Source organism: Culicoides brevitarsis, chromosome 2 (assembly GCF_036172545.1).
Source record: "Culicoides brevitarsis isolate CSIRO-B50_1 chromosome 2, AGI_CSIRO_Cbre_v1, whole genome shotgun sequence".
In the NCBI taxonomy this organism is placed as follows: Eukaryota; Metazoa; Arthropoda; class Insecta; order Diptera; family Ceratopogonidae; genus Culicoides; species Culicoides brevitarsis.
The window spans coordinates 3810732-3823418 of NC_087086.1; the positions used below are offsets into that span (position 1 = coordinate 3810732).

Sequence of the window (12687 nt, forward strand, 5' to 3'; positions counted from 1 at the left end):
GAAATAAAACTAATTTTATCACAAAAACATTTATTTACAGTCAATGTAGATATTTTGTACATAAAAAATTAATTTTTACAAAAATATTTTTTTATAGCAGTCCTTAGCATACAGAATACATTTTACTTGAAAAATCAAAAAATTACGAAAAATTCTAATTTTAACTTTTTTTTCATAATTTAGCCCCGCAAAAGGATCCTGGATGCTCAAGCGATTCCGAATGTCAATTAACGGAAACGTGTCGCAATCGTGTTTGTGTCAATCCATGCATCGAAGGAAATCCATGCGCTCGTACAGCCGAATGTCTCGCCCAAAATCACAGAGCTCAATGTACGTGCCCGCCTGGATTGGTTGGAGATCCATTTAGAAATTGCTATAAGGAGCCCGTAATATCGCCCGAATGCACTGTCGACTCTGAATGCTCCGCAGATAAGGCTTGTATCAACAGAAAATGCCTCAATCCATGCGCCGAAAATAATCCTTGTGCTGGAAATGCGGAATGTCGTGTTTCGTTGCATCGCCCATTGTGCTTCTGTCCTCACGGATGGGGAGGCGATCCAAAGATTCAGTGTTATAAACGTAAGTAATCTAAAAAAAATTGATAAAAAATTTTCAATCGCATTTCAAATATTTGATTTTTTTTTTTAATTTTTGACTAATTTAAAGCTTAACAACATTCGAAAACAATTCGTATTTTTTTACGGATCAAATAGACGTTCAAAATGAAAATTACGTATTTTTTACGTAATTTTTATTTTTCAATTTTTAAGCTTGAGAACCATCCAAAAGGTGTTCAAAGACATTTTATATCACTCAAATTTTTACGTAATTTTTATTTTTCAATTTTAAGCTTGAGAACCATCCAAAAGGTGTTCAAAGACATTTTATATAACTTTTGATCGACTTCAAGCTTAAAAAGCATCAAATATACTTTCTAAACGAAAATTACGTATTTTTTACGTATTTTTTACGTAATTTTTTCAATTTTTAAGCTTGAGAACCATCCAAAAGGTGTTCAAAGACATTTTATATCACTTTTGATCAATTTCAGGCTTAAAAAGCATCAAATATACTTTCTAAACAAAAATTACGTATTTTTTACGTAATTTTTACGTAATTTTTATTTTTCAATTTTTAAGCTTGAGAACCATCCAAAAGGTGTTCAAAGACATTTTATATCACTTTTGATCAATTTCAGGCTTAAAAAGCATCAAATATACTTTCTAAACAAAAATTACGTATTTTTTACGTAATTTTTATTTTTCAATTTTTAAGCTTGAGAACCATCCAAAAGGTGTTCAAAGACATTTTATATAACTTTTGGTCAATTTCAAGCTCATGAAAATGTTTATAATAATAAAAAAAATTGAAATGCGATTTGATGAATGCAAAATCTCTTTTTTCAACAATTTTAACCAAAATTTTCTTTCTAAATTTCAGCTGAATGTACTTCGGATCACGAATGCCCATACGACAAAGCCTGTTTCAACCAAAAATGCCTCAGCCCATGCTTATACGGAAATCCTGGATGTGGTCAAGCTGCTGAGTGTCACGATCAAAATCATCGTGCTGTTTGCTCTTGTCCTCCGGGAACTCAAGGAAATCCCTTCGTGTCTTGCATCCGCGGCGTTTGTCAATACAACGAAGATTGCGCTGATCACGAAGCCTGCGATCGTCTAAATCGCGTTTGCAAGCCTGTTTGTGAACAAGACACGTGTGCCCGAAATGCTCACTGCACAGGAAGAAAACATCAACCCGTATGCGAATGTTACGTTGGCTTAACAGGAAATCCTTACATCGAATGTGTGCAACGCGACGAACCTCGTCCCGAATGTACAACAGATTCGGATTGTCCTTCACGTCATGCTTGCATCAACGAACGTTGTCAAGATCCTTGCGCCAAATCCGACGTTTGTAATCCGGATCAAACGTGTTTCGTACTTGACACATATCCATTACGTACGGTGACCTGTAAATGCCCTCGCGATATGATAACTGACAGTAGAGGGCGTTGCGTACCAATTCTCGTGGATAAACCCGAGTGCGAACGAGACACTGACTGTCCGGATAGCGATAAATGCGTGCGTGGAAGTTGTTTGTTGGCATGTAGCGTCGACAAATGCGGCATTAATGCACAATGTTTGTCCTATAATCATCGTGCCAACTGCAAATGTGCCCCCGAATACGACGGAGATCCACGAATCGAGTGTAGTTTCATCGCTCGTATTCCCGCAGAACGTAAACCCGAATGCGAACGTGACTCCGATTGTCGTTTGGATCAAAAATGCGACGATGAGCGATGCGTTAATCCTTGTCGTATCACAGATGCTTGCGGCAGAGGAGCAAATTGCTTCCCACAAAACCATCAAGCAGTTTGCGCTTGTCTTCCAGGACATAGCGGAAACCCGAAAATCGCATGTTATCCTCCGATCGAGACAAATAAACAATGTACCTCGAACTCTGAATGCGTTTCGACGGAAGCTTGTATCAACTTGTATTGCGTAAATCCATGCAATTGTGGTCCAAATGCGGATTGCGTCGTGAAAAATCATTATCCGATTTGCACATGTAAACCCGGATACACAGGAAATGCCCTTTCGGATTGCGTTAAACTCGAATGTACTTCCGACGACGAATGCGCCGACGATAAACAATGTTCAAGCAACAAATGTGTCAAAACGTGCATCGTTAACGATCCTTGTCCCATCACGGCGGAATGTTTCGGACAAAATCATCGCTCGTCGTGTCGTTGTCCTCCGGGATTAGAAGGAAATCCCTTCACCCGATGCGAACGTGTTGAATGCCATTCGGATTATGAATGCCCAAGTAACCGTGCCTGCATCGATAATCATTGCTTATCGCCTTGTACGGATGTACCGAACCCGCCATGCGCTCGTAACGCCATCTGTCACGTACAAAACCACGCCGCTTATTGTCATTGTCCCGAACATTTGCCACTCGGAAATGCCTTGTCATATTGCGAAGCTCGTCCTCCGCCCAAAGAAAAGGATGAATGTCAATTTGACGTCGATTGTCCCTCGAAATTGGCTTGTATTCAAAACAAATGTGTCGAACCATGTACGAGAATCGCTCCTTGCTCGGCATCAGCGAAGTGCAGTGTTGTTGATAGCATTCCTGTTCGTACCATGGTATGCGAATGTCCTGAATTACAAGTTCCTGATCGCAACGGCGAATGTCGACAAGTTCAATTAGACATTCAACCTGGATGTACATCGGATTCAGAATGTTCAGAAAAGGAATCTTGCATCAATAGACAATGTCGAAACCCTTGCAATTGCGGTCCTCATGCAACTTGCGTGATTCAAAATCATCGCGCGACATGTTCCTGCGACGCTGGTTACGAAGGAAATCCAAATATTGGATGTCGAGCCGTTGGATGTCGCACTGATTCAGAATGTGACTCGGGCAAGGCTTGTGTCAACGGAAATTGCGTGAATCCTTGTTTAATTGACGATCCATGCGGAAAGAATGCCGAATGTTATGTCTATAGAAATCGCGCGGAATGTCGTTGTTTGAGCGGATACCGAGGAAATCCATTGGTAGCATGTCACGTAATTGGATGTCGTTCGAACAACGATTGCCCATCGGATAAACAATGTCATAACACGCAATGTGTCAATCCTTGCTTGTATGACAATCCATGTTCGCCACGTGCGGAATGTATTCCTCAAAATCACGTCGCACAATGTAAATGTCCGCCAGGTTATATCGGAAATCCTTTCATTGATTGTCGTCGTGAACCTGTGCCCGAATGTCGCGTTGACACAGATTGTCCGTCGCGTTTGGCTTGTATTCAAAACAAATGTCAAGATCCTTGTGCGGTATTCGAACCTTGCAATCAACCGGCACGATGTGAAGTTGTACCATCAGTTCCTGTTCGTACCATGATCTGTATTTGCCCCGAAGGTTATGTCAGCAGTGGTCCCGCTTCGTGTAAACCAACTGAACCAATTCGTCCCGTGGGATGTATCGCCGATACAGATTGCCCCGTGGATCGTTCATGCATCAATAGTTTGTGTCGCGATCCTTGCAATTGTGGCGTTAACGCAGAATGTCGAATTAAGGATCACAAACCGGTCTGTAGTTGTGTTCAAGGTTACGAAGGCAATCCCGAAATTGAATGTGCTCGAATTGGATGTCGCGATGATTCGGAATGTTCGACGACGCATCAATGTATTAATCGTCAATGTGTTCCCGCATGCGCTTCAGATGGCTCAAGTTGCGGACATAATGCTGAATGTTACGGAATTAATCATGCAGCACGTTGTGAATGCCCGCCAGGTACACAAGGCGATGCAAGAGTCGCTTGTGTTCATCTCGAATGCGTTCGTGACGATGATTGTCCCTTAGATAAGGCTTGTATCAACACAAAATGCGAAAATCCATGCGTTAAAACGGCAGTTTGTGCTCGCGATGAAATTTGTCGCGTTTATCATCACAAACCAGAATGCTCTTGTCCCCCAACTCTCGTTTATAACGACTTGAACCAATGTGTCGTACTTGATGAACGTTGCCATAGCGATGCGGAATGCCCTTCACAAACCGCTTGTATCGGCGGCGAATGTGTCAACCCTTGTAACGCAACACAACCCTGCGGCGTGAACACAATTTGTCGCGTAATTGACAGTGTTCCTGTTCGTACGATGGTTTGCGAGTGTCTCCCCGGATATCAGGGCAACGCAGCTGTTCAGTGTGACAAAATGAAGCCTTGCGCCATCGATAAGGGTTACATCATCGATCGTTTCGGCAATTGTGTATGTCCTCCGGGCTCAGCATTGAGCGTAAATGACGATTGTATCCCATGCAGAGAAGAACTCGGATACAAAGTTGATGAAACAGGACATTGCGTATGCGCCTTGGAACGAGGTTTGATCTTAGATGATCGCGGAAGATGCATTTGCCCCATCGAACATGGATATCGCTTGACTTCTGATGGCAGATGTATCAAAGAAGAGCCCGAATGTCGCTTCGACAGCGATTGTGCTGATTATCATCATTGCGATAATGGAGTTTGTGTCGATCCATGTCTCCAAAAGACTTGCGGCATCAATGCTTTGTGTAACGCCACGAATCATCAAGCGGTTTGCGTTTGTATCTCCGGCTATAATGGCAACCCTGAAGTATTGTGTAACCATACAAACTTCCGTACAGATTTCCCGCGTCCCGATATGATCGTTAGTTGTCTCGCAGATGGCGTTCAAGTCGAAATTCATCTGACAGACAGCAGTTTCAATGGCGTTTTGTACGTCAAGGGACACAGTAAAGACGAGGAATGTCGTCGTGTGATCGATTTATCGCGCGAAACAACGCCTCGAACGGAAATCTTCAAAGTTCATTTCGGAAGTTGCGGATTGCATCACGTCAATGGCATCGCAAGCTTCGTTTTGGTCATTCAAAAGCATCCGAAACTCGTGACATACAAAGCTCAAGCTTATCACATCAAGTGTGTCTATCAAACGGGCGAACAGAACGTCACTTTAGGCTTTAACGTTCAAATGTTGACCACAGCAGGAACAATTGCCAATACAGGACCTCCTCCGACATGCACAATGCGAATTACCACGAATAACGGACAAGAAATCAACCAAGCTGAGATCGGAGATAATCTAATGTTACAAGTTGAAGTTCAACCAGCCACGATTTATGGAGGTTTCGCACGAAGTTGTATCGCGAAAACCATGGAAGATCAAGTCGAAAACGAATATCTCGTTACGGACGAGAATGGATGTGCTACAGATCCTTCTATTTTCGGCGAATGGGAATATCGGCAAGAAACCAACACCCTAATGGCGAGTTTCAATGCCTTCAAGTTCCCGTCGAGCGATAATATTCGCTTCCAATGTAACATTCGTGTGTGCTTCGGTAAATGTCAACCGGTGAATTGTCGCGGTTATAACGCTTTCGGACGTCGTCGTCGTGCAATCACGGACGAAAATGAGAATAAAACACGCGAAACTTCAACCGCTCTCTCGGGAGATCTTTTGAGCATGGAAGGATTGTTGCGCGAAGAGATCACAATTTCCTCAAATGCCATTTTAACGTTCGAGAAAAACAGTAATTTGGCGGCTCGCGGCGGTTCTGACAACGAAGACGACAATATTCTTGCAGCTGCTCAACGCGTCGAAGATATTTGCGTTTCGTTGATCGGTTTGATCATCGCATTGGTCATTACAGCACTTCTCTCGCTTGTAGCAGTTGCCGTTGCGGTTTCATGTTGGTTGATGGCATACCGCAGAACACCAAAAACCGCAGGTCCCTTGCCTCATCCGCCCGAATTCCCGAACCCGTTGTTCGTACCGCATGGAGATACAGTTCCTGAACCATCGCCCGATTATCACTTATCATAAATTATGACTCCCGATTATGACTTTTGAAACCTGAAATGACTGAAAAAAAATATTTCTACCAAAATCGAAAAAAAAAAATTCAACGAACCGAATACAAAATCAACAATTTTCCATTTTTTATACATTAAGCGGAACAAAAGTGCGCACGAAATTGACATGTAGTAACTTTTATGCCTAAATTTTCGATATAAAAGTACATGTCACACTTTTAAGTCTTCGAAAATTAGATTTTTTCAAGAATTTTGTGCGAACTTTTCTTCCTAAAATTAAGATAAAAGTAAAATTAAGCAGAAAATTGTCAACAACTCCTCCGGCGATCAATGAAAAGCGCTAGTCTCTTTATGATTTATTATTATTTTTACGTATTTTTTAAGAAATATTTTAAAAATTTCCCTCTATATCCCCGAAACTCGACTAACGACTAAAAAAAAGGTGACGGTATTATTCAATTTCTTTTCTAAAAAAAATTATTTTAAATTTTAATTAAAAAAAAAATTATTAAAAAAAAGGACGGTCGGTTAATATGCAATAGTAAATTTTACATTTGTGAAATAAAAAAACAGCACACTGCCAAAATTTAGTTAGATTTGTGCTGCCATTTTGCTCTTTTTATGCTTCCAGAGGAGCAAAAATGTTGTCTACTTTATTCTTAGGGATTATTTTTATAAGGCTTTTTCACGGAATTTCCTTTAAAATAATTTTAATTAATTTATTTTATTTTAAAAATGAATTAAAAACGACTTTTAAAAACGAAAAAAACATCGAAAAAGAAAAAAGCACTGTGGACTAAGCTTAAAATCATACTTAGTCAAATAATTTATTCACTCACTCAAATAAAATTCGTTTTTGATTCATTTTTAATGCAAAGAAATTTCATGAAAACGCCTTTTATTTTAAATATAATTAGAGAAAACTTAAAGTTTTATTGAAAATTGATCACTGGAGGACTTGAAAATATTAAAAAAATATTTTTAATGTTAAAATTGACATTAAATTTAAAAATTAAAAAAAAAAAATAATTATTAATTTAAAAAGAAAAATGTTAAGTTTAGGATTAAGACGATTTTTATCAAGTCTGCTCAAGTAAATCCGTCCAAAACTTTAAAAAAAGAAAGCAGAAAATTTTAAGTATTTTTTTGTAAATATTTTTTATAATTATATTATTATTAATTAATTACTAAAAACAAAAAAAAAATCGCCATGAAAATATTTTAGAGACAAAAAAAACGCGAAAAAATGGCATTTCCTTACTAATTTTTAGGACAAAATTTTGGCTACCAATTCCAATTAAATTTCAATTTGCGCGCGTTTTTTATTAATTTTTAATTAAGTTAAATAAGGTTTATATTTTTTAATAATTTACATAAAATAATTAATTAATTATTAATTAAAGGTAAAGACTTTTGATACTGCGTTCGTACAAAAAAATTAAAAATGCGTCGAGAATTTTGAGATTTGGAGAAGCAGCGAGCTCCATTTTTCCCCATGAAATAATTTTTGTCACATTTTTTATATATTTTTGAATCCCCTCAATTGCGGGCGTCACTATTAATCGTCTTTCGTAGATAAGATTTTTTTTTTATTATCAATTAAATAAAAATATAATTTGTAAATGTCCCTGAAGCCCAAGTAGAAGTAAAAGGCACAAAAACCTTATTTATTCGCAATTTTTTTAGTAATTTTAATTTCCGTCCTTTTTATTCGTACAATTCTTTAAATAAAAGAATTAAGTCAAAGAAAAATATTTAAAAATTTTGTGCGAAAAATTGGTAGCCAACTTTTCAATTCCCCCAATTTTTTTTATGAATAATTTGTTAAATACCAGGCGTAAACGCGCGTTTTTCATAATTTTAAAAAATAATAAGACTTTTAATTAATAATATGACGTTTGTTAACTAATCTACAAAGAAATGGGAAAAACTAATATCCTCGTCTAATATTTAACTTATTTACCTAAAAATAAACCAGAAATCACACATTTAGTCTACCATTAAAGTATTTTAGTCAATATTTCGTGCAACGAATCTCACTTGTTAAATTTCAGCCTGCCTTTTGTGTTATTTTTTATTAAATATACAGAAAAATACTCAAATTGTCTTCCTTTTTAGAAAATTTTCATTTTTTATATTTTTTGACTTTTTGCATAAAAATCGTCTAAATTTTTCTCCGAATTTTGAAATTATATAAAAATTTCTATTGTAACAAAATTAATTAACAAGCAAAAAATTATTAACGAAATATTTTTAGTTTTATTAATGAATAAAAGAAAATAATATTAAAAAAATTATAATTATGATGAGAAAATAATATTAATAATAAAGAAAAATTGTAAAAAACTGCCTCATGTTAATTTAAAAATTAATATTAATAATGGAATCAATAAAGAAAATAATTAAAAAAAATTTTTTTTTCATTTTTTTTTTGATATTGTTGGGCTTCAGTTTTCTTAGATACGAAAACAAAAAAATTAAAGGTAAGAAAAAATATTTTTATTTTTTTTTTTAATTTCAGAAAATTTAAATTTAAATTTTTCTTTTGGAATTTTAAAGCAAAGAAGAAATATTTAAATAAAAAATTCTAAAATATTTAAAAAAAAATCTAATTTTCAAGCCAAAAAGTTTTTAAGTCAAAAAAATAATAAAAAAATAAAAATTTATTCAAAAAAAAATGATTAAAAATTTTTTTTTCATAAATTTTTTATCAGGATGTCAAATAAAAATTTTTAAATATTTTTAAATAAATTTTAAAATAATTGAATAAAATTAATTTATTAATTAAATTAAGAAAAAATTAAAAAAATAGAAAAAGTAAAAGAAGACATAATAATTTCGATATTACATAAATCTTTATTGTTGTCCTCACTTTACAATTTCATACTCCTCATTTCAATTTTCCGAACTCATGATCAACTACACTGTAGTTACTACAGACTTTCCATTGAAATGCATATATTTCATAATTTTGTACCCCTAATTTCACATTTTCGTACTCCTCGAAAAAGAAGAAAAACGGTCATGAAATTTTTCAAGTCAAGTTTTAATCAACTTTCGATGGATTTCAAAGCTAAAATTGAATAAATATTCATTCTACAGATGATTTCTGATCATATTGGGTCGATATTTGATGAAACAAAAAAATCAGCGTTTGGAAGTAAAAACGCTGATTTTTTTACATGTCATTTTTTGATCACTTTTAAGCCTAAAATTGAATAAATATTCATTCTAAAGTTGATTTCTGTTCATATTGGGTCGATATTTGATGAAACAAAAAAATCAGCGTTTGGAAGTAAAAACGCTGATTTTTTTACATGTCATTTTTTGATCACTTTTAAGCCTAAAATTGAATAAATATTCATTCTAAAGTTGATATCTCATCATATTGGGTCGATATTTGATGAAACAAAAAAATTTTAAGTAAAAACGCTGAAAATTTTTTGATCACTTTTAAGCCTAAAATTGAATAAATATTCATTCTAAATTATTTTGATTTCTTCATATTGGGGAAACAAAAAAATCAGCGTTTGGAAGTAAAAACGCTGATTTTTTTACATGTCATTTTTTGATCACTTTTAAGCCTAAAAGAATTAATATTCATTCTCAGATGATTTCTGATCATATTGGGTCGATATTTGACGTAACATTGATGAAACAAAAAAATCAGCGTTTGGAAGTAAAAACGCTGATTTTTTAACATGTCATTTTTTGACCAGTTTTAAGCCTAAAATTGAATAAATATTCATTCTACAGTTCATTTCTGTTCATATTGGGTCGATATTTGACGAAACAAAAAAATCAGCGTTTGGAAGTAAAAACGCTGATTTTTTTACATGTCATTTTTTGATCACTTTTAAGCCTAAAATTGAATTCATTCTACAGATGATTTCTGATCATATTGGGTCGATATTTGATGAAACAAAAAAATCAGCGTTTGGAAGTAAAAACGCTGATTTTTTTGCATGTCATTTTTTGATCACTTTTAAGCCTAAAATTGAATAAATATTCATTCTAAAGATGATTTCTGTTCATATTGGGTCGATATTTGACGTAACAAAAAAATCAGAGTTTGGAGGTTCAAACTCTGATTTTTTTTACAAGTCATTTTTTGATCACTTTTAAGCCTAAAATTGAATAAATATTCATTCTAAAGTTCATTTCTGTTCATATTGGGTCGATATTTGACGTAACAAAAAAATCAGAGTTTGGAGGTTCAAACTCTGATTTTTTTTGCAAGTCATTTTTTGATCACTTTTAAGCCTAAAATTGAATAAATATTCATTCTAAAGATCATTTCTGTTCATATTGGGTAGATATTTGATGAAAAAAAAAAAACAGCGTTTGGAACTAAAAACGCTGATTTTTTTACATGTCATTTTTTTCACTTTTAAGCCTAAAATTGAATTAATATTCATTCTACAGATGAGTAAAAACTCTGATTTTTTTGCAAGTCATTTTTTGATCACTTTTAAGCCTAAAATTGAATAAATATTCATTCTACAGATGATTTCTGATCATATTGGGTCGATATTTGATGAAACAAAAAAATCAGCGTTTGGAAGTAAAAACGCTGATTTTTTTACATGTCATTTTTTGATCACTTTTAAGCCTAAAATTGAATAAATATTCATTCTACAGATGATTTCTGTTCATATTGGGTCGATATTTGATGAAACAAAAAAATCAGCGTTTGGAAGTAAAAACGCTGATTTTTTTACATGTCATTTTTTGATCACTTTTAAGCCTAAAATTGAATAAATATTCATTCTAAAGATGATCATTTCTGAATAAATATTCATTTTTGTTCATATTGGGTCGATATTTGATGAAACAAAAAAATCAGAGTTTGGAGGTTCAAACTCTGATTTTTTTTGCAAGTCATTTTTTGATCACTTTTAAGCCTAAAATTGAATAAATATTCATTCTACAGATGATTTCTGATCATATTGGGTCGATATTTGATGAAACAAAAAAATCAGAGTTTGGAGGTTCAAACTCTGATTTTTTTTGCAAGTCATTTTTTGATCACTTTTAAGCCTAAAATTGAATAAATATTCATTCTAAAGTTCATTTCTGTTCATATTGGGTCGATATTTGACGAAACAAAAAAATCAGCGTTTGGAAGTAAAAACGCTGATTTTTTTACATGTCATTTTTTGATCACTTTTAAGCCTAAAATTGAATAAATATTCATTCTAAAGTTCATTTCTGTTCATATTGGGTCGATATTTGACGTAACAAAAAAATCAGAGTTTGGAGGTTCAAACTCTGATTTTTTTTGCAAGTCATTTTTTGATCACTTTTAAGCCTAAAATTGAATAAATATTCATTCTAAAGTTCATTTCTGTTCATATTGGGTCGATATTTGATGAAACAAAAAAATCAGCGTTTGGAAGTAAAAACGCTGATTTTTTTACATGTCATTTTTTGATCACTTTTAAGCCTAAAATTGAATAAATATTCATTCTACAGATGATTTCTGATCATATTGGGTCGATATTTGATGAAACAAAAAAATCAGCGTTTGGAAGTAAAAACGCTGATTTTTTTACATGTCATTTTTTGATCACTTTTAAGCCTAAAATTGAATAAATATTCATTCTACAGATGATTTCTCATATTGGGTCGATATTTGAAAAAAATCAGAGTTTGGAGGTTCGATATTTGATGAAACAAAAAAATCAGCGTTTGGAAGTAAAAACGCTGATTTTTTTACATGTCATTTTTTGATCACTTTTAAGCCTAAAATTGAATAAATATTCATTCTAAAGTTCATTTCTGTTCATATTGGGTCGATATTTGACGTAACAAAAAAATCAGAGTTTGGAGGTTCAAACTCTGATTTTTTTTTCAAGTCATTTTTTGATCACTTTTAAGCCTAAAATTGAATAAATATTCATTCTAAAGTTCATTTCTGTTCATATTGGGTCGATATTTGACGTAACAAAAAAATCAGAGTTTGGAGGTTCAAACTCTGATTTTTTTTGCAAGTCATTTTTTGATCACTTTTAAGCCTAAAATTGAATAAATATTCATTCTACAGATGATTTCTGATCATATTGGGTCGATATTTGACGAAACAAAAAATCAGAGTTTGGAAGTAAAAACTCTGATAAATTTAACAAGTCATTTTTTGATCACTTTTAAGCCTAAAATTGAATAAATATTCATTCTAAAGTTGTTGAAACAAAAAAATCATTTCTGATTTTTTTCATGTCATTTTTTGATCACTTTTAAGCCTAAAATTGAATTAATATTCATTCTACAGATGATTTCTGATCATATTGGGTCGATATTTGATGAAACAAAAAAATCAGCGTTTGGAA

General features: G+C 33.7%; 1 protein-coding gene across 1 annotated transcript in view; it reads left to right on the forward strand.

The window, feature by feature from the left end:
- The window catches only part of LOC134832725 (uncharacterized), a 155357-nt gene extending 148906 nt beyond the window's left edge, over nucleotides 1-6451 (forward strand). Inside the window, 2 exon segments of the mRNA XM_063846852.1 lie at nucleotides 184-579; nucleotides 1441-6451. Of these exon segments, the coding sequence (XP_063702922.1) occupies nucleotides 184-579; nucleotides 1441-6368 (5324 nt within the window). The 3' untranslated portion in view covers nucleotides 6369-6451.
- Nucleotides 6452-12687: the final 6236 nt, after the last annotated feature.